General features: G+C 38.9%; 1 protein-coding gene and 1 pseudogene across 2 annotated transcripts in view; both read right to left on the bottom strand.

The window, feature by feature from the left end:
• WAPL (WAPL cohesin release factor) overlaps nt 1–23,311 on the bottom strand; it is an 86,031-nt gene that overhangs the window by 5,227 nt on the left and 57,493 nt on the right. For both annotated transcript variants that reach the window (XM_049894339.1, XM_049894340.1), the window contains exons 13-17: nt 22,822–22,997; nt 22,388–22,503; nt 21,843–22,007; nt 13,615–13,822; nt 11,087–11,175 (exon numbers count right to left, since the gene is read on the bottom strand). In XM_049894339.1, the coding sequence (XP_049750296.1) occupies nt 11,087–11,175; nt 13,615–13,822; nt 21,843–22,007; nt 22,388–22,503; nt 22,822–22,997 (754 nt within the window). The remainder of the gene's footprint in view (nt 1–11,086; nt 11,176–13,614; nt 13,823–21,842; nt 22,008–22,387; nt 22,504–22,821; nt 22,998–23,311) is intronic.
• On the bottom strand, nt 18,694–19,359 carry LOC126082040 (60S ribosomal protein L17-like; annotated as a pseudogene).

Below are 23,311 nucleotides of genomic sequence, written 5' to 3'. Positions count from 1 at the left end.
CAGGAGATTAACAATAAAATTTCAGAATCAGACAATTCAATACGAAGTCAGAGGACCAGAATTGACGCAACGGAAGTCAGAATTTAGTGAGACTGAAGATAAAGAACTTGAGACTAACTTATTTGAGGAAAAATCAGATAAAAGAATTTTTAAAAATGAAGAAACCCTAAGAATTATGTGGGACTTTTATTAAGAGGAATAACCTAAGAGTGACTGAAGTACCAGAACAGGAGGGGATAACAGAAAACACAGAAAGAATTGTTGAAGATTAGTTGGCAGAAAACTTCCCTGATATCGTGAAAGATGAGAAGATCTCTCTCCAAGGAGCTCATCGAACCCCACACAAGGTAGATCCCAGAAGAAAGGCACCAAGATATATTATAATCTAACTTGCCAAAACCAAAGATAAAGAGATAATATTAAGAGCAGCTAGGGATAAACAAAAAGTCATCTACAAAGGAGAGTCAATAAGACTAAGCTCAGACGACTGAGCAGAAACCATGCAGGCAAGAAGGCAATGGGACAACATATATAAAGCCTTGAAGGAAAAAAAACTGCCAGCAAAGAATTACATATCCAGAAAAACTGTCATTCAATATGATGGCGAAATTAGGACATTTTCAGATAAACAGAAGTTTAGGGAATCTGCAAAATCCAAACCAAAACTACAAGAAATACTAAAGGGAGTCCTCCAGTTAGAAAATCAATAACATCAGGTAACAGCCCAAGACTAGAACAAACGACAGAACAACCAGATATCAACCCAGATAGGGAAATCGCAAAAATAAATCAAAGCTAAAACAGTGCAAATAGGAAACAGAGATGTCATTATGACAAAAACGACAACATTAAAAAAGAGTGACAAAAAAACGTAGTCACCGAGGTCTTTCATACGGAGAGGAAGTCAAGGTGACATAAAGAAAGAGAAGTTTGGTTTAAACTTAGAAAAATGGGTAAATGTTAAGGTAACCACAAAGGAAGCTACCAATCCTATAACTCAAAATAAAAAACGTGAAGACTCAGCAAACACAAAATCTACAAAGAAAAAGGTGAAAATACATAAAGAAAAACGACTCATCACAGAACACCACACACAAAAATACATCAAAATGACAGCACTAAGCTCATATGGATCAATAATTACACTGAATGTAAATGGACTAAATGCATGAATAAAGAGACAGAGAGTGGCAGAATGGATAAAAAAATTTGATCTGTTTATATGCTGCCTACAAGAGACATACTAGACCAAAAGACACAAACTAAAACTCAACCAAAAAAAAAAAAAAAAAAAAACTCAAAGGATGGAAAAATATGTATTATCAAACAACAATCAAAAAATGGCAGGAATGGCAATATTAATTTGACAAAATAGACTTTAAAGTAAAATCCCCCACAAAGGATAAGGAAGGACACTATCTGCTGATTAAAGGGGTAAATACAACAGGAGGACATAACCATAAAAAATATTTACACACCCACCAACAGGGCTCCAAAATACTTAAAACAAACTGTAACAGCACTGAAAAGAGAAAGAGCTCCACAATAAAAGTAGGAGACTTCAATACACCACTTTCAGTGAAGGACAGAACATCCAGAAACAAGCTCAGTAAAGACACGGAAGATCTAAATGCCACAAACAACCACCTAGACTTCAGACATACAGAACATTTCACCCAAGAGCAGCCAAATATACTTTCTTTTCCAGTCCACATGGAATATTCTCCAGAATTGACCACATATTAGGCCATAAAGCAAGCCTTAAGAAAATCCTAAGCATGGAAATATTACAAAGCATCTTTTCTGACCACAAAACAATAAAAATAGAAATCAAGAACAGAAAAAATGAGGAAAAAAAAATCAAACACATGGAAACTGAACAATATCTTGCTCAAAAATTCCTGGGTTACAGAAGAAATTAAGGATGTAATAAAGAAATTCACAGAATCAAATGAGAATGAAAATACGTTCTACCAGAGCCTTTGGGACACAGCAAAAGCAGTGTTCAGAGGTCAATTTATAGCAATAAATGCACACATCCAAAAACAAGGGCCCAAATCAAAGCATAAACCCTACAACTCGAATATAAAGAGAGCAATAAAAGAAGCCCTCAGGCACCAGAAGAAAGCAAATAATAAAAATGAGAGCAGAATTAAATAAAATAGAGAACAGAAAAACACCTGAAGGAGTTAATAAGACCAAAAGCTGGTTCTCTGAAAACATTAAAAAAACAAAAAACTATAAACCACTGGCCAAACTGACAAAAGGAAAACAGGAGATGAAGCAAACAACCCAAATAAGAAATGAGATGGGCAACCCAAATCAGAAATGAGATCGGCAATATCACAACACACCCAACTGAAATTATAAGAAACGTAACAGGATACTACAAAAAACTGTACTCTTAACAAATTTGGAAATCTAGAGGAAACAGACAAATTCGTATAAACATATCGCCAACCTAAACTCGCACACACAGAGGTAGAAAACATAAACATATGACAAAGGAAGAGACGGAACAGGTAATCAAAAAACTCCCCACAAAAAAAAAAAAACCTTAGCCCTGACGGCTTCACTGGAGAACTCTACCAAACTTTCAGAGACGAGCCAATACCACTACCACTAAAGGTATTTCAAAGCATAGAAAAAGATGGAATACTCCCAAACTCATTCTATGACGCCAGCATTTCCCTGATACCAAAACTAGGTAAAGACACCACAAAAAAAAAAAAAAAATTACAGACCAATACCCCTCATGAACATAGATGCAAAAATCCTCAACAAAATTCTAGCCAATAGAATTCAACAACATAAAAAAAAAAAAAAAAAAATTCACCATGACCAAGTGGGATTCATACCAGGTATACAAGGATGTTTCAATACTGGAAAAACCACCAATATAATCCATCACATAAATAAAACAAAAGACAAGAACCACATGATCTTATCAACTGATGCAGAAAAGGCATCTTACAAAGTTCCACACCCATTCATGATAAAAACTCTCAGCAAAATAGCAATAGAAGGGAAATTCCTCAACACAATGAAGTACATCTATACAAAGCCAACAGCCAACTTCATCCTAAATGGAGAGAGTCTGAAAGCATTCCCCTTGAGGACTGGAATCAGACAAGGATGCCCATTATCATCACTGTTATTCAACACTGTGCTGGAGGTCCTAGCCAGAGCAATTAGGCTAGAAAAAGAAATAAAGGGCATCCAAATTGGCAAGGAAGAAGTAAAAGTATCTCTATTTGCAGATGATATGATCTTATACATAGAAAAGCCCCAAGAATCCACAAGAAAACTACGGGAACTAATAGAAGGTTTCAATAAAGTATCAGGATGCAAGATAAACATACAAAAATCAGGTGGATTCCTCTACTACAACAAAGAGAACTTGAAAGAGGAAATCACCAAATCAATACCATTTACAGTAGCCCCTAAGAATATAAAATACTTAGGAATAAACCTAACCAGAGACATAATAGACTTATAGAAAGAAAACTACAAGACACTACTGCAAGAAACCAAGAGAGACCTATTTAAGTGGGAAAACATACCTTGCTCATGGAGAGGAAGACTCACATTGTGAAAATATTCTACCCAGAGCATTCTACAGATACAATGCAATTTTAATCCAAATTCCAACTCTCATTTTTTAATGAGATGGAGAAACAAATCACCAACTTCATATGGAAAGGGAAGAGGCCCAGGTATATAAAGCATTACTGAAAAAGAACAAAGTGGGAGGCCTTACACTACCTGATTTTAGAACCTATTGTATTGCCACGATAATCTGAACAACCTGGTACTGGTACAACAACAGATACACAGACTAACGGAACAGAATTGAAAATCCAGACTTAAATTCATCCACGTATGAGCAGCTGATATCTGACAAAGGCCCAAAGTCCAATAACTGAGGAAAAGGCAGTCTCTTTAACAAATGGTGCTGGCATAACTGGATATCCATCTGCAAAAAAAAAATGAAACAAGACCCACACTTCACACCACGCACAAAACCTCAAAATGGATCAAAGACCTAAATATAAAATCTGAAATGATAAGGATCATGTACTAGGGCTAGGAGCCCTAATACATGGCATAAGCAGAATACAAAACATTATTAACAATGCACAAACACCAGAAGAGAAACCAGGTAACTGGGAGCTCCTAAAACTTAAACACTTAAGCTCATCCAAAAACTTCACCAAAAGAGTAAGACGAGCCACAGACTAGGAAAAAATTTTTGGCTACGACAAATCCGATCAGCATCTAATCTCTAAAATCTACAAGATATTATAAAATCTCAACAACAAAAAGACAAATAACCCAATTAAAAAATGGGCAAAAGATACGAACATACACTTCACCAAAGAAGACATTCAGGCAGCTAGCAGATACAGGAGAAAATGCTCACATCATTAGCCATTAGAGAAATGCAAATCAAAACCTCAATGAGACACCATCTTATCCCAACAAGGCTAGCATTAATCCAAAAAACACAAAATAATAAATGTTGGAGGGGTTGTGGAGAGATTGGAGCGCTTATACACTGCTGATTGGAATGTAAAATGGTACAACCACTTTGGAAATCAATTTGGTGCTTCCTTAAAAAGCTAGAAATAGAACTACCATACAATCCAGCTATATATCCTAGAGAAATAAAAGCTGTCACACGAATAGATACATGCACATCCATGTTCACGATAGCAAAAAGATGGAAACAACCTAGGTGCCCACCAACGGATGAACGGATAAAGAAATTATGGTATATTCACACAATGGAATACTACGCAACGATAACAAACAGCGATGAATTCGCAAAACATCTCGTAACATGGAAGAATCTGGAAGGCATTATGCTGAGTGAAATTAGTCGCGAAAGCAGAAATATTGTATAAGACCACTATTACAAGAATTCAAGAAAAGACTTAAAGACAGAAGAAAACATTCTTTGATGGTTACAAGGATGGGAAGGGAGGGAGAAGGGTATTCACTAACTTGACAGATAGGAATTAGGTGAAGGGATGGATAATATACAATAGAGGGGAAGTCAGCACAACTGGACTAAACCAAAAGCTAAGAAGTTTCCTGAGTACAACCATACACTTTGAAGGACAGAGTAGCAGGGACAGGGGTCTGGGGATCATGGTTTCAGGGGACATGTAGGTCAACTGGAATAATGAAGTTTATTTTTAAAATGTTCTGCTAGCAAGCAGCCATCTAAGACGTACCAATTGGTCCCAAGCCAACTCCAGCAAAGGAGAATGAAAAACACCAAAGACACAAGGAAAATATGAGCCCAAGAGACAGAAAGGGCCACATAAACCAGAGACTCCATCAGCCTGAGACCAGAAGAATTAGATGGTGTCTGGCTACAACCAACGACTGCCCTGGCAGGGAACACAACGGAGAGTCCCTGATGAAGCAGGAGAAAAGTGGGATGCAGAACTCAAATTCTTGTTTAAAAAAAAAAAAACAGACTTAATGGTCTGACTGGGACTGGAGGAACCCCAGAAGACATGGCCCCAGGACTCTCTGTTAGCCCAAAACTAAAGCCATCGCTTCGAGCAAAGATTAGACTGGAATGTTAAGACGTTAAATTACACTCCTGAAGAGTAACTTCTTAGCTCAAGTAGATACGTGAGACTAAATGGGCAGCTCCTGTCCTGAGGTAAGATGAGAAGGCAGAAAGGACAGAAGCTGGATGAATGGACCCGGGAAATACAGGGTGGAAAAGAAGAGTGTTTAGTCACATTACAGGGAGAGCAACTAGGGTCACCTAAAAATGTGTGTATAAATTTTTGTATGAGAAGCTAATGTGAACTGTAAACTTTCACTTAAAGCACAATTAAAAAAATGTTTTTAACATTCACAAAGAATCAAAGGAACAGCTCTTCTCAAAAGGCTCACCTATAATAAAAAGCATAAAAGAAAATAGGTTGTCCTGAGTTTGGGAACACAAGGCAAAGGGGGGGCTTTTGATTCAAATTTTTTTGGTGGGGACAGGGAATGAGAGATTACATATCATTCCCCACACTTCCTTTTTTTTTTTTAAAAAAAAAAAACCCTTCTGCCAGAGTACTTTTGAAATTATAAAAAAGCAAAATAATGGTATAACTACAGTTTCAGAAAAGAGCTAATCAAAATGTTGCTAAAGTCACCATGTGCTAAGGTATACTTTATCAATCATCTACATTCAAACTGAGCCTCCCACCAAATATTACCACGGGTTTCCAGCTGTAAGCCAAGTGCACATTTACTCCTACTAAGTAACAAACCTTGCAGCTAAGTCCTAGCTATTTTATATATGTATTTTAAAATATACTGAAATGGAGAATATCATCATAAAGGCATTAGCAATGGTAACCACACATTTAAGGAAAAGCTGGATTTAAGAATGTCTTCTTGAACCACTTTCTACAAAAGAAGCATATCAGGCCAGCGGGAAAAACAGCAGTTAAGTACACTTTCATAATAGAAATAAATTACTAGAGTCTAGGTTTTAGATGAAAGCACTTCATTAATCTCAATCAAATTATTTTCTACCAACAGACTACAGAATGAAACATAGTGGCTAGAGCAACAGGAAGGATGGTCACAGAATTTAAAGACGGCAGCAGGTACAAAAAGAAAGGCATATAAGACAAAGGTGAGGATATAAGGAGGTAGGGAAACTAGATGAATGGAAATGGAACTGGAATGAAAATAATGAGAATGTTCACGTACTGTGAAAAATGTAACCAATGTCACTGAACAACTTGTGGAGAAACTGTTGAACAGGAACCTAGATTGCTGTGTGAACCTTCACTGAAAACAAAACAAAATTTCTTTTTCAAAAAAGGTGTGACAAAGCATGGCTTGTTTAGGAAATTTATTAAAGTTTGGAAACTGGAGAAGCAGTCTTAATTTTGGTATCTCATGGCAGTAAATAAAAAAGTCACTCCCTATAGGACTTGAAGCCTAGAGGGAGGAGTTACATGATCAGAATTGCTTTTAAGGAACTATAGTGGCAGTGAGCAAGTCTCCAGGAATGGAGAGAATCAGGAGAGCAGGAAGGGTAGGATGACCTGAGAAGACTGACAGTTGCAAGGTACCAGGCCCAAAGAGGGAAGAACTAACAGTGGACAATAGAAATTGAGACCAGGTTCTCCTGAGCTGCCTGTATCTGCTGCCTTAACCATAAGACAGCACTGACTGTATACAGCCACCTGCTTTTTTTTTAATCATAATTTTTATTGTACTTTATGTGAAAGTTTACAAATCAAGTCAGTCTCTCACACAAAAACCCATATACACCTTGCTACACACTCCCAATTACTCTCCCCCTAATGAGACAGCCCGCTCTCTCCCTCCACTCTCTCTTTTCGCGTCCGTTTCGCCAGCTTCTAACCCCTCTACCCTCTCATCTCCCCTCCAGGCAGGAGATGCCAACACAGTCTCAAGTGTCCACCTGATCCAAGAAGCTCACTCCTCAACAGCATCCCTCTCCAACCCACTGTCCAGTCCAATCCATGTCTGAAGAGTTGGCTTTGGGAATGGTTCCTGTCCTGGGGCAACAGAGGGTCTGGGGGCCATGACCACCAGGGTCCTTCTAGTCTCAGTCAGACCATTAAGTCTGGTCTTATGAGAATTTGGGGTCTGCATCCCACTGCTCTCCTGCTCCCTCAGGGGTTCTCTGTTGTGTTCCCTGTCAGGGCAGTCATCGGCTGTAGCCGGGCACCATCTAGTTCTTCTGGTCTCAGGATAATGTAGTCTCTGGTTCATGTGGCCCTTTCTGTCTCTTGGACTCGTAACCACCTTGTATCCTTGGCGTTCTTCATTCTCCTTTGATCCAGGTGGGTTGAGATCAATTGATGCATCTTAGATGGCTGCTTGCTAGCGTTTAAGACCCCAGACGCCACTCTTCAAAGTGGGATGCAGGATGTTTTCTTAATAGATTTTATTATGCCAACTGACTTAGATGTCCCCTGAAACCATGGTACCCAAACCCCTGCCCCTGCTACCCTGGCCTTCGAAGCATTCAGTTTATTCAGAAAGCTTCTTTGCTTTGGGTTTAGTCCGATTGTGCTGACCTCCCCTGTATTGTGTGCTGTCTTTCCCTTCACCTAAAGTAGTTCTTATCTACTATCTAATTAGTGAATGCCCCTTTCCCACCATCCCTCCCTCCCCCCTCTCGTAACCACAAAAGAATGTTTTCTTCTCAGTTTAAACTATTTCTCAAGTTCTTATAATAATGGTCTTATACAATATTTGTCCTTTTGCAAGTGACTGATTTCACTCAGCATAATGCCTTCCAGGTCCCTCCATGTTATGAAATGTTTCACAGATTCCTCACTGTTCTTTATCGATGCACAGTATTCCATTGTGTGAATGCCATAATTTATTTATCCATTCATCCGTTGATAGGCACCTTGGTTGCTTGCCACCTGCTTTCTTGTCTCTCTCTTTCCCTTACACACTGAGAAAACCAACCTCCTTCACAGCTGGTGGTATCAGCTTGCTTTCTGGGGTTAATCATAATATCCAAAGCAACGAAGACACTTGGGCTCTATGAATTCACAACATTCCCTACAACTTATGAGCCATATAATCAGAGACAGAGAGAAAGAAAAACATGAAGAGGAATTCACTAACATGAGAAAGATGGCCCAAGATGAATGACTTGTGGTAATAACACAATTTAAAGAAACATGACTTAAGAAAGAACATGAGTGGATAACGACTGAAACTAGACTGTATGCAAAACAGAATACCTAAACATCTTTAAATGTAAATATTATGCAGATCACTGTTTATTTGAGGCCTCTCCCTCTTTCCCTCTGTTTCCCTTCTCATATGGCACTCAAGTTTTGTCACCGGCAATAAGGAAAAGGGCTGATGGAGATTATCAGAAAGGGGGATCAAGGGTCTCAGGAGAAGATGAGAGCTTTGGTCTTCAGTCTGAAAGCATTGGCGCCAGGAAGGGCCACAAGGGACCAGCAGGTGCGCATACAGATCAGACCTTGACAATGATGTAAACATGGAAGAGACAGAAGAGAAAGGCTTAGAAAAATAGGACTTGGAAGAATGGATACAGAAAACTGCAATACAGATGACAAAAATGAGGACATGTGCCTGGGTGAGTGGACCCATTCACAAGGTGCTAGCATGAACACCTCTAATTAAGCTCTTCATATCATCCTTATGGAAACCCTGATGGCGTAGTGGTTAAGTGCTACGGCTGCTAACCAAAAGGTCAGCAGTTCAAATCCGCCAGGCGCTCCTTGAAACTCTACAGGGCAGTTGTACTCTGTCCTATAGGGTTGCTATGAGTCAGAACTGACTCGACGACAGTGGGTTTGGTTTGGTTTTGGGTATCATCCTTATATTCTTTGTATCCACTCCTCTGTCTTCAGAAAAGAGATGGACATTTTTCCCTACTAAAGCCAACCCTCCACTCTTACTTAGGAGTCCCAGAGGTGCAATGGTTAAACATTTGGCTGCTAACTGAAAAGTCAGCGGTTCAAACCCACTAGCAGCTCCACAGGAGAAAGGACCTGACAATCTGCTCCTATAAGGATTTCAGCCTAGGAACCTCCATCAGGCAGTTCTACTCTGTCCTACAGGGCCGCTATGAGTCAATGGCACACAACGACAACAACCAATCCTTCTTTCCCCATTAATAATCTTCCTTCTGTTTTTAAATCCAGCTTTGCTAGTGGAAACACCCAAGTTGCTGAGTCAACTCCAACTTACAGTGATCCCACGTGTGTCAAATTAGAACTGTGTTCCACAGGGTGTTCAGCGGCTGGTTTCTCAAAGCAGATCACCAGGCCTTTCTTCTGAGGCACCGCTGGGTGGGCCCCAACCTCTGACCTTTCTGTTAGCAGCCGAGCCCATTAACCATGTACACCACCCAGGGACTCCTAGTGAACCCTCCCTTTAAAAATATCCACCAGTGCCCCCCTCCCATTTTAAAGGGAGCACTCAAAATGACGCTGATGTCCCCGTTCATGTACCACTTTACTTCTGGTTTTTCAAGGAAAAACTGTCCCAATAACCACAACCTTCCACTTCTGTGCCGACTGAGCCAGACTGTCTTAGACACTCATATGCCTTATAGGTACATCTCGATGATCTCAACCAGTCAGAGTAATCTTCTTTTCCTGGTTAGTGACTGGCCCATATGAGGGGACATCTATGAGGGAAGGTTCTACGGAAAAACACTCTGCTTTTAAAAAGAAACACAAAGGACGAGACACCCTCTTCCGCTGGACCTTATTTAACTAGATGAGACAACTATCTACAGCCAGCATGGGACCACGAGGAGAGCTAGCAAAGGACAAGAAAACATGCAGAGAACAGTAGGGTTTAAAGAGAGAAATGACCTCAGTCCTTAATGACACAACTGAGGCAGTGAATTAACCCAAACTAGACTCTTCCATCTTGTTTAAGCCGGCTGAGTCCCAGTTTTAAAGCAGGCTTTCTTTAACTCCAACCAGACGCATCTGAACAGATTCACCCACTGTTCAAGAGCTCTCACTAGGTCCCGAGCACTCTTACCTTGGAATGCACCTTAACGAGTTCACAGATATTCAGAAATTTGTAACATTTTATGCTATTTTAATTTTTAATTTTATGTCTGTAAATATTTCCTTCCCCATGACATTAGAAGCTCTCCGACCAACTTATTTTTCATAACAGCATTTTTAATCACAAATACCAACTTGGAAAGGTAAATCAGTTCTAGTAAAAACAAATATCAACAATGTACTTTCATAAAATGAAAATCAGTTAATTTCATTCTAAATCTTATTTAGTAAAACCTACACTGGAAAGAGAATGAACATGTTTAGAGTGTAGGAAACAAAACTATTTAAGTAATTTAAAAGAACTTATTGGAAACAGAGAAATTTTCCTGCTATTTTTCTATCACAGTGAATAAAGAAAACTACTTTAAAAAATAAACTGTATTGTATAGCCAGCCGAAAGCCTTCCTGAAAGCGGATATAAGTAGGAAAAAACAAAATCACAGGTAGTTTAATTAGGTGCTGGCCTGAAGCTGTTACCTGGGATCTTCACTGAACGATTTACTTACTGGACTCTCCTGGCAGAGACAACCAAGAAGCAGTGCTGTGTATGAGGCCACGATGCAGTCTTCCATGTGTTTGCCGGCATGCTGAAGGGCTGAGAACATTTAAAAACAAATTTATAACAGTACCTCCAAAAAGAAAAAACCCACAAAATCACTCATTCTGTTGGCTGTCTTTTCTTTAAAATTGCTGAACATCAGTAAACAGTGCTAGGACAACTGGGTAGTCTATCTAATACCAACTAACAAAAACTCAAAATGGACCACAAACTTACATTTAAGAGCGAAAAACCATAAAACTCTTAGAAGAAACCATGGGAATAAATCTTCATGACCTTGGGTTAGGCAATGGTTTCTTAGATAAAATAACAGAAGCACAAATGATGAACCAAAAAACAAACTGGATTTCCTCAAAACCAAAAACCTGTGTCAAAGGACACCACCTGACCCAGAGAATCGGAGAATCTATCTGCACATCATGTAACTGATAAGGGACTAGTATGGAGACTATATAAAGAAATCTTACAACCCAAAAAGGGAAAGACAAATAATTCCATTTGAAATTTAAAATGGGCAAAGAATTTGAAGAGACATTTCTCCAAAGATATACGAATGACCACTAAACACATGAAAAGGTGCTCAACATCAGTGGTTACGAAATCATAAGTACCACTTCACACCCATTAGGATGGTGAAAACAAAAACAAAAAAACTTAAAAAGACAAATTATAACGTGTTGTTAAAGATGAAAAGAAACTCAAATTCCCTCACATACTGCTGGTATAATGTAAAATGGTACAGTCACTATGGCAAACAGTCTGGCAGCTCTTCAAAATGTTAAACATATACTAACCATATAACATAGCAATTTCACCGTTTTAACTATATACCACGAGAAATGAAAACGTCAAGTCCACACAAAAATTTGTATACAAATGTTCACAGCCGCAATATTCTTAACAGCCGACAAGACAAGCGACAACAAACAAATGTCCATTAACTAATGACTGAATAAACAAAAGGTGGGATACGCGTAGTATGGATTATTATTCAGCCATAAAAAGGAATGAAGTACCTATACATCCACAATCTGGATGAACCGCGAAAACATTATGTTAAGTAAAAGGAGCCCATCCCAAAAGACCATGTATTATATGACTGCATTTACATGAAATGTCTAGAATAAACAAATCCATAAAGGCAGAAAGTAGATTAGCGGTTGCCAGGGGCTATGGGGAGCCCTGGTGGTGCAGTGGTTAAGAGCTACAGCTACTAACCCAAAGGCTGACAGTTCGAATCCACCAGGCGCTCCTTGGAAACCCTACGGGAGCAGCTCTGCTCTGTCCTATAGGGTGGCTATGAGTTGGAACCGACTCAACAGTAACTGGTTAGGGACTGAGGGGAGGGAAAAACAGGAGTGACTGCTAATGGCTATGAGGTTTCTTTTTGAGGTGGTATTAGCAGTGGAATCAGATAGCAATGATGATTGCACAAGCTTGTGAAAATATTAAAAACTACTAAACTGTATACTTTAAAAGGGTGAATTTTATGGTATGTGAATTATATCTCAATAAAGCTATTATTAAGAAAAAGAAAAAGGCTGATAAACCAAAAATATCTTTATAACGAAGGAAACATCAAAACTTTGAACATGGAACAGACATTTCTTACAACTTAATAAGAAGTAACGACAATAGATTTGGGAAACAGCCAACATAAAAAAAGGAGCACGTAAAACTACGTAACCAACCCTTGCTGGTGATTTCCTCCTAGCTGTGTTGAATTAAATTATTTAATGTCAGTGAAATGAAGTTACAAACGGCTATTCTGTAGAGCTTGTATTAATGATGAAGTACAGTACAGGGTTTTTAGGGTATCACCACGTCTGACAACGGTAGATACTCATTAAATGGTTGATTACTAAAGACTAATCCAGCATATTCCTTATTTGCCTGTCACTTACGAATTATCATTTGAAAACTACTACTGCAGTTTATGACAACAGATGTAGGTTTAAAGTGAGACTGGTGAGGAACCTCAAATTTTCAAAACTGGAAAAGCCTTTAGGGGTCATATTGGTCAACTGCTTGGTGCAGTAGTTTAGAGACTGGCTGCTAACCAAAAGGTCACCAGTTTGAATTCGCCAGCTGCTCCCTGGAAATCCTTTGGAACACTTCTACTCTGTCCCATAGGGCTGCTATAAGTCAGAATCAACTTGATGGCAACGGGTTTGGTTTTCTGTTGTTGTTTTACAGGGAAGAAAGGCCAGGGAAGGCACACTGTGTGACAGAAAGGGACCTGGCTAGCCATACTATTCCAATAGCCGCATACCTGCCACTGTACCACCTGCTTTCCGGCCGCTGTGAAGCTGGTAAAGAAATACAAGAGCACTAATGTAGAAAAGACTGTCTGGGTTGAATAAATTAAGTAACAGCAAAATTATGACCGTAATACATAAATTAAAATAGGTTCTGAAGAAAAACAAAATCCGGTCATTATTCTCAATTTGTATATACCACTCAAAATAAATATACCTTTATTCAGGTCAAGTTCTTCATCATCCTCCTCCTTCTTCTGTTTCTCCTCTGTACCATCTGTCTTCTCAGTTGACACCCACTGTATTTCTCCACTTGTTTCTTGCCATTCTCCACTCTTATCATGCTGAGTGGTTGGAGCATCTTTGATCAATTCATCTGTTTTACTTTCTGCCAACTGGGCTGCTCGCTCTCGTTCAAGGAAGAGCTAATAAAAATTAATTTTTAAATTTTATTTAAGAGAAGATTTTTTTAAGGTCATTAAAAAGAGATCACCAACCAACATAAAACTATATATAATCAAATATAAGAATCTAACCGCAAGAGGCATGCTGTCTGATAAAAGTAAAAGTCCTACTAAAGGCCAAATCAAAAAAATGCTCCTGGGATACAACCAAGTAAATTAAGTGTATTCACTAATGATGTAGGTATTCTATTTGTAAGAATGAAAGTCTCAATTCCCTTAATTTAGATAAGACTGACAGGAACCTCAAGCTGAAAATACAAACTTGATTCAAAACAAAACAAAAAACACTGGGCAGTCTGGGTGAATTAACTCTAAGAAAGGACAATGAATAAAACCCTATGGGGCAGTTCAACTCTGCCCTACAGGGTCGCTATGAGTAGCAATCGACTCAACGGCAACAGGAATTGCCATCAAATCAATTCCAACTCATGGCAACACCGTGAAACAGAACAGAACTGATTCACAGGATTTTCTTGGCCATGTTTTTTTTACAGAAGCAGATCACCAGGTCTGTCTTTTGCAGCATCACTGCGTGGGTCCAAGCCACCACCACGCTGGTACTGGAGTATGCTATCTGCGCCACCCAGGAACATTAATACTACAAGGTCATTTGACGTCTTTCTTTCTCTACTGAGTGTACAGTAGAGTTTTCCACAGTCTACAAGCCATGTGATTAAGGCAGTGCTGATAACTAATGAAATGACCACTTAAGTATTGTTGTAGTTTTAAAATTTTGTTTTAATTCCTAATTCAGTGAATTATCAAAAGACAGAGCACACAAAAACAAAAGCTCCTTAGGGTCCCCAATAATTTTTAAGTGTGTGTAAGAGTTCTGAGATCAAAATATTCAGAACAACCAATTGAGAGAATGATGAGATCAAAGCCACCAGTTAAGACGCAGGAAAAAATCAAGTAGTTACAGGTTACTTTCTGAAGATACAAGTTCATGTATTAATAATTTTTAAAAAGCCAATAAAACTTAATGAGTATCTTTAGCAAGCGCTTGGAGAAAAATGAAAAAGATGGCTCATTATTGCTTCTGAAAATGTTGTCGTTTGGTGCCATCAAGTTAGCTCCAATTAATAGCGACCCTACGTAAAAGAGAATGAAATGCTCCTGGTCCTGCACCATCCTCACAACAGTAGGTGTATCTGAGCCCGCTGTTGCAGCCACTGTGTCAATCCATCTTGTTGAGGGGCTCCTTCTTTTTTGCTGACCCTCGACCAAGCATGATGCCCTCCTGGAGGGATCAGTCTCCCCTGATAACATGTCCAAAGTAAGTGATATGAAGTCTCAGCACCACCACTTCTAAAGAGCGTTCTGGCTGTACTTTCCCCAAGGCAGATCTGTTCGTTCTACTGGCAGCCCATGGCATATTCAATATTTTTCACCAACACCGTAATTCAAATGCGTCGATTCTTCTTTGATTCTTCCATTGTCAATGTTCAGATTTCACAAGGATATGAGGGAAAAAAACATGGCTTAGGTCAGGCACACCTTTGTCCTCAATGCGACATCTCTGCTTTTTAACTTTAAAAAGATCTTTTACAGCAGATTTTCCCAATGCAACACATCATATGATTTCTTACCTGCTGTTTCCATGGGTATTGACTGCTGATACAGGAATGAAATCCTTGACAACTTCAATTTCTTCACCGTTTATTACGATGTTGTTTACTGGTCCACTTGTAAGGAGTTTTGTTTTCTTTATTTTCAGGTTTAATCCATACTGAAGGCTGTAATCTTTCACCTTCATAAGTAAGTGCTTCAAGTCCTCTCCACTTTTGGCAAAGTTGTGTCATCTACATCTCAGGCCGTCAATGAGTCTTCCTCCAATCCTGATGCTATATTCTTCTTCATATAGCCCAGTTTCTTGGATTATTTGTTCAAAAGATAGATTGAATAGGTAAAGTGAAAAGTATACAACCCTGCTGCACACCTTTTCCAATTTTAACCATGCAACATCCCCATGTTGTTTGAACAACTGCCTCTTGATCCATGAACAGATTCTGCATGAGCACAATTAAATGTTCTAGAATACCCATTCTTCACAATGTTATCCATATTTTGCTTTGATCCACACAATCAAATGCCTTCACGTAGTGGATAAAACACAGGTAAACATCTTTTCGGTATTCTCTGCTTTTGACCAAGATCTATCTGACATCAACAATGATATTCCTTGTTCCACATCCTCTTCTGAATCCTGCTTGAAGTTCTGGCAGTCCCCGCTGATGCAGGGCTGTAGCTGTTTTTTAATTATCTTCAGCAAAATTTTGCCAGCATGCTGTATCAATGATATTATTTGATAATTCTGTTTGATCGTTTTTCTTTGGTATAGGCATGAATATGGATCTTTTTCAGTCGGTTAGCCAGGCAGCTCTTTTCCAAATTTGACACAGATGCATAAGCTCATCCAGCATTGCATCTGTTTGCTGAAATATCTCAACGGGTATTCCATCAATCCCTGGAACCTTGTTTTTGGAGCCCTAGTAGCACAGTGGTTAAGACTTTGGCTGCTAACGAAAAGGGTGGCAGTTCGAATCCACCAGCCGCTCCCTGGAAGCTCGATGGGGCAGTTCTACTCTGTCGTATAGGGTTGCTATGGGTCAGAATCGACTTGACAGCAATGGGTTGGATTCGTTTTCTTGCCAACACCTTCAGCGTAGTTTGGACTTCTTCCTTTGGTACCATCAGTTCTTAACCATATGCTACTCCTGAAATGGTTGAATGATGACCAATTCTTTTTGGTATGGTGACTCTGTGTATTCCATCTTCTTCTGACGCTTTCTGTGTCAATTTTTTGCACAGAGAATTCCTCGATATTGCAATTCAAGGCTTGAATTTTCTTTTTAGTTTTTCCAGCTTCAGAAACGTTAATCCCGTTCTCTTGCCTTTCGGGTTTCTAACAAGGTATAAATCTATGCCTTGTCTTCTCAAGCGGCCTTTTGAAATCTTCTGTTCAGTTCTTTTACTTCATCAGTTCTTCTGCTTGCTTTAGCTACTCTGTGCTCAAGAGCAAGTTTAAAGTCTCTTCCAACACCCATGTGCAAACTGCCATTTAAGAAAATAGCTAGGAACCTACTAGACTGGCATAAAGTAAAAACTGTAATGCTCAATATTGCCAAGAATATGCAAAAATAACAAGGACACACATACAGTTTTATCAGGAAGTACTTACTGAGGGAAAAGGGGAGACTGTGTCTGGTGATGGATGTGGGTTGGGGACATCAATTTTAAACATACATACTCTGCTGCAACAATTCCTGCTGCAGGAAATTAACTACAAGTGTACATACATACCGACCCAAGTATGGTACTACAGCATTTATTTCTGTTAATTTTTGTAGCAAAAGAAAACAATCAAAAAAAGTCTACCAGAAAAAGCTGTGCCTGTTGATACTACTTAAGTATATCTAAGCAAATTCATGGCATTCACTTTCTTGGTTTAAAGGTTTAGGGTCATGGCTTTGTGGGTCTATCTAGTCCATTGGTTTAATGTTGTTTTTAGAGTTTCTATTCTACCTCCTAGTTTGGTGAGTAGCAGCTGGGGTCTTAAAAGCTTGTGAGCGGCCACTCAAAATACAGTAATTGATCTCTATTCACCTGGGATAGTAGAGGAAGGAGATCCAGGAATCAGAGAAGGAAATGGAGTGCAGGTTTAACTGCCTCCATCAACTACTACCTCCACTGCCAGGAGACCAGAAGAAACGGCTGGTTCCCGGCTCTCATTACTGAACGTTTTGATCAAGGACCCAAAAGTTGGATCTTGATCAAAAGGAGAAAAAAATGTGCAACAGGACTTTAAATGCCTATTGGAAATCAGACTCACTGGGTACATTGAGACTCGAGGAACCCCTGAATCTATTGCCTAGAAACAACTTTCAAGCCTTAAACCAAACTATTACATGAAATCATCTTTAAACAACAATTTAGCTCATTTAATGAAGAATGTTCTCCTTGACCACTGCTCTCTTTTACAGAATTATCTATACGAGATTAAATGGAGAACACTAACTCTAAAATACAGACAAGAACTTTGGCCTAAGTTAACGATGGTGAAACAATATGGGCAGATAGAGAATGGTGACACAATGAGCAGTGTGTAACCACTGTCAATGAATTGTACATGTAAAAACTATTGATTGGTTGTGTTTTGTCAGGTATATTTTCACTAAAAAAATAAAATTTTCTTTAAAGTCTGTCCGAAGAGGATTGGCTAAATTACTGAATGTTATGCAGTCATCATGGAGAATAAGGTAAACCTATGTGTTGATATAAAAAGCTCACTAAGTAAGAAAAAAAGTAATACACACTAACCAGAATACGCATACTAAGATGCCATTTATATAAAAAATATTGCACATATATGTTGATGGTGCAACAGTTAAGTGCTCAGCTGTAAACAGAAAGGTTGGCGGTTCAAACCCACCCAGATTCCACAAAGATCACAGCCAAGAAAACCCTACGAAGCAGTTTCCTCTGTCCCACAAGGTCGCTGTGAATCAAAATTGACTGGATAGCACCCAGCAACAAAACAACTACAAGTGATTACTTTGTAGGAAATGAGCATATGCATTTTTAAACTTTCCTGAATGTGTAATTTTTTTTCTTACGATGTGCACGCATTACGTTTGATTTTTAAAATAAACTGATGTGCTAATTTTGAAAGGAGTTAAGAAATAGGAGGACAACTAAAAAGACTAATGTAAAAAAGTTCATGCCAGGAGTTAACGATCTAATTGAAAACAAGTGAATGAGGATAAATGTGTTATCAGTAGTAAAAAGAATATAAACCAGAACATGTTTTTTTCTACCACATCTTTGAATATCAGAATTAAGAGCCTTTTTTTTTTTTTTACTTTAATTTGTATTTTATTTTAAGCTGAATTTACTCCCGAGCCATAAGTTTTTGTTTCTTCAGCTTCTTCTGGGATATCTTTTTCTTCTGTGCAACCTCCTCTTCTGGTTTAGGAACAATCTGTTCCTTTTCGGTAAGGATCATCTCAATGTGGCAAGGGGAGCTCATATATGGGTTAATTCAACCATGAGCTCTGTAAGTGCGGCGGCGCATCTTGGGGGCTTTGTTCACCTGGATGTGCTCAATGACAGAGAATCTACATCTAAACCCTTAAGTTCAGCATTACTCTCTGCATTTTTAAGCATGTGGAGCAAAAATTCAGCACTCTTTTTGGGCCACCGACCCTGTGTCCAACCCCACTGCTTGGCCTGGGCACATCTACTAACTCCACCATTATAGCGTCGGAACAGCACACACTGCTTCTGCAAAGTGACATCTTTCAGATACTTGGTGGCTTTTCTGATATGCATACCCTTGATGGCCTGGGCACTTTCTCAGGTGTTCTTAAAATGGACCCGAAGATTTGAACCTCTTGATTTGCATGATTTTGTGGGGTTTTCTGGGTCAAGTGAGTAGCGAACCATTTTGCAAGATCACCTCAGGCCGCTTACGGGAAGAGCCTTTTTTTTTTAATTCTTAAAATAACTGATATAACAAAGTGAGACTAACAGGACCAACTGCCCAAAAGGTTTAACAGTCTAAGAGCAAAAATTATGGACTGATTAAAAAATGACATACCATAGCAGGTAAAATAAAGCCAGCCATGCTGTAGGGTGGTGTCTTAAAGGACAGTCTCTGGGGATGTGCCAAATAATCCCAGGTCCATCACACATAGTAGAAAAACCCGGCACTATCCCTGACACGACCTTCTGGGAGGTAGGGATGGCTGGTCGCTATAAGCTAGAATCTCCTCAACGGCAATGGGTTTGGTTTGGGTTTATGTGAATAAAGAAGCAATGGTTAAGTGGTTGAGCAGTGGTTAAGTGCTTGGCTGCTGACCAAAGGGTCAGCAGTTCAAACCTACCAGCAGTTCCGTGAAAGAAAAGACCTGGTGATCTGCTCCTGTAAAGATTACAGCCTAGGAAACCTTATGAGACAGTTCTACTCTGTCCTATGGGGACGCTATGAGTCTGAATCAACTCCATGGCACACAACAACAAGGCGAATAAAGCAGACCAATCATCCACTTCTAGGTTCCATTTCAACAAAGGTCAATTTTTAAAAGACAGGGAATAGAAATGGTTGAATAAACTCTGGTACATCCATACGTGGAATACTACATACTACTGAGCAATAAAAAGGAATAAATTATTGGTAAATGTAACAATCAGCATAGACTTCAAGGGTACATGCTTGAGGTGAAAAGAAGTCAATCTCAAAGGATTACATACTATATAACTCCATTTACATAACATTCCAGAAATGGCAAAACTATAGAGATGAAGGACAGATGAGCATTGCCAGGAGATAGAACAGACGGAGTGGGTAGTGGATACACTTCTTTTGTGGTGATGCAACAATTCTGTATCTTAACTGTGGGGGTGGGTACATGAATCTACACACAGGATAAAATTACACAGAAGTACACACACACGCAAATGAACACAGGTTAAAAAGTGAAACTGATACGGCCTGTACTCTAGTTATCAATAATGTACCAGCGTCAATTCCCCGGTTTTGATATTGTACTACAGATAAGTTGTTGTGTGCTGCTGAGTCAATGTGAGTCATTAGCAACCCTATGTGACAGAGCAGAGCTGCCCCATAGAGTTTCCTAGGCTGTAATCTTTATGGGAGCAGATCGCCAGGTCTTTTCTCCCTCAGAGCGGATGGTGGGTTCCAACAGTCAACCTTTTGGTTAGGAGCCAAGTGCTTTAACCATGGCACCATCAGGGCTCCTTACTACAGCTATACAAAACATGTAAGATATCACCATGAGGGGGAAGTGGATGAAGGGTACATGGAATCCTTTGTACTACTTTTCTAACTTCCTGTGAGTCTACAATCATTTCAAAATAAAAAGTACAAAAACAACAACAAATTATATAGGAAAGGAATGTCTCTTTTAGCAGAGAAATGTTGTCAATCGGTTCTATTAAAAAATTAAAGACATGAACCTCTAAATGACAGCTGAAGATCAAAAATAGTTTACTACTGCCAACCACTATTACTGATTACTATTAGTTTATGGATTTTTAATAAATAAGAGGATAATTTCTCACTGGTTTCACATATAATATTTTAAATAACTAAAGGCTAAAATTTCAAGGCTATTCACGACTGAATATACTGAATCCTAGGAAGAAAAGCCTAGAGATTACTTCCTATCCACAGTCAACTCTCAATTATATACATAATGGAGAAGAATAACATAGGATAATGGAAAACATGACTTTAAATAAGTGAAAGAAATTGTCTCATCCCAGGATCGCCCATGCTCAGTCATTCTGCCACTTCCCAGACTGGCTAAGGAATAGGGAGCAAAAAGCTTCCAGTTTTTCTGTGGTCTACTACAGGCCTAACACAGTCCTGACGAATTAATAAATACTGAAAGATCTGAAATGGGTGACATGTGGCTGCACCTGGATTCCCAATTTGTTATCAATGATCTACCTTTTCTTCCCCCTGTGAATTGACTGGATACAATTATTTTTATTATTATGGTAAAATATACAGCAGGAACTAGCCGTTTCAACCATTTTTAAGTACACAATTCAATAATCTACCTTTGATTCATAAAACATTACGTATTGTCTCTGCTTTTTGCAACAATGGTAACAGTCGCCCTTCCGCAGCCATATGCCTGAGGAGGGATTAAAGAAGTGGCAGAGTAAAAGCAAGGATGCATCTAAGCTAGTGTACCTCTCCCTGGTCTACAGAGGAACTTTACCACAGTTTTCACTGGTTAAGAATTTTATCGGTTAAAAATTAAATTTAAGCCCAGAAACCGTGAATTTTTAGGAACTGGTGAGATCTAAAAAGACCTCCCTCCCCCAGCAAAGACATGTTGCAAGAGTTCTTAACAAAAAAGAAAAGAGAGGAAGAAAGGTGAAACTGATAAAGGAATTGGACGAATGCAACGAACTGCAGACGTCAGTTTGTTTTGAAGTTGTCGCTTACCTGCACTAACGCCTGAACAGCATGAACCTGCCCAGCTATCCTTAGACTATCACCTCCGTCTTCACTATAGAAGGAAGAATCAAAAGAACACGATGTTTCCATGTTGACCAGACAGTGCCGATTCCGAGCACTATACTCCACCAGATTAATCAGCAGACCTAAGCCCTACAAAAATGAAAAGATGTCTATTTCACAGATGAGAATTAAAATCAAACGAATGCAATATACACACTTTTTATTGGCAGCTAGAAACCTAATAATCATTTTACCATCTGTGAAGTGGTTAAAAACCAGTATGTAAAACAATGGTCTCCTGAAAGAATGATTTCTTTAGTTCTAGTTACCACTTTTTGTTCTCATACTTTTTATTTTTACTTAAGGCCCTTCATTGCTCTCTTTTGTATAAGAGGTATGTATTCATGAGCAAATCTTGGAAACAACCGACAATATATTCAACCACTGGTTCTTGAACCCAAAACTAAGATGACGTTTTCATCATCTTACTAGATAAAGTACTTACTTCTGAAATAACAAGTTCAACTCACCAGCACTCGAATATCAAATCTCTGCTCCTGAGGTAGGTACTTTGGAACCTGAAGCACACAGTTCATTGCTGTGCCAATCAAGCCATCCTGTTCCCCTGTTTTGGTGCTGCCCCATTCTAAAAGATTGGAAGGTAAATAGAACACTTGTTTCTTTCTTATGACACTGAACAACCAGTATTTACTGAAATGGTCAGATGTTTATTGAAAAACTAGAAATGAACAGTTACTCCTTTACTGAAATACACTGCTGCCTCTACAGTATTTTCTGAGCCAAGCTACTAGGCCAGTTCTAAAAACTGGTGGTTAAAAACCAGCTAAATCTATAAAAGAGCACATGAACTACAGTATAGCAATTAAAAAAATCACTCCATCAAAAATTAACATACGATATACAATCAATCACTGAGGAAAAAACTGTATAAAACATTACTTACCGTTATCGTTAGTTAAATTGAGCAACACCCCGATGATGGCCCGCATGCAGTCTTCCACTGCTTTGCCCACATGGCTAGTTACATTCTGGTGAGGCAGAGGCTTACTGTCAGGTAGGCATATACTGTTTTCAGCACGGTTATACTGCTGAATCAGCTCTTCACAATGCTGTAATGCTCTAAGAGAAAATGAAATGCAGACTATTATGCTAACGAATGAGTTATACTAAGAATTTCCATTTGTTTGGGACTTTATGTTTTAAATCTGTCATAAATGTTGTCAGACCTTAGTTTTCTTTTTTCCCTAGTCTAGACTTATACAGGGGCTGCAACAATGGGCTCAAGCATAATGGCGACTGTAAGGATGGGGCAGGACCAGGCAGAGTTTTGGTCTGTTGTACACAGGGTCACCATGAGTTGGAGTCGACTAGACAGCACCTAGCAACAACAGAATTCATACTGTATTAAAATAGTCAGTTATGTACCTGAAGTA

This window comes from Elephas maximus, chromosome 8 (genome assembly GCF_024166365.1).
Source record: "Elephas maximus indicus isolate mEleMax1 chromosome 8, mEleMax1 primary haplotype, whole genome shotgun sequence".
NCBI classification, from domain to species: Eukaryota; Metazoa; Chordata; class Mammalia; order Proboscidea; family Elephantidae; genus Elephas; species Elephas maximus.
This window is presented reverse-complemented; position numbering and strand designations above follow the sequence as displayed.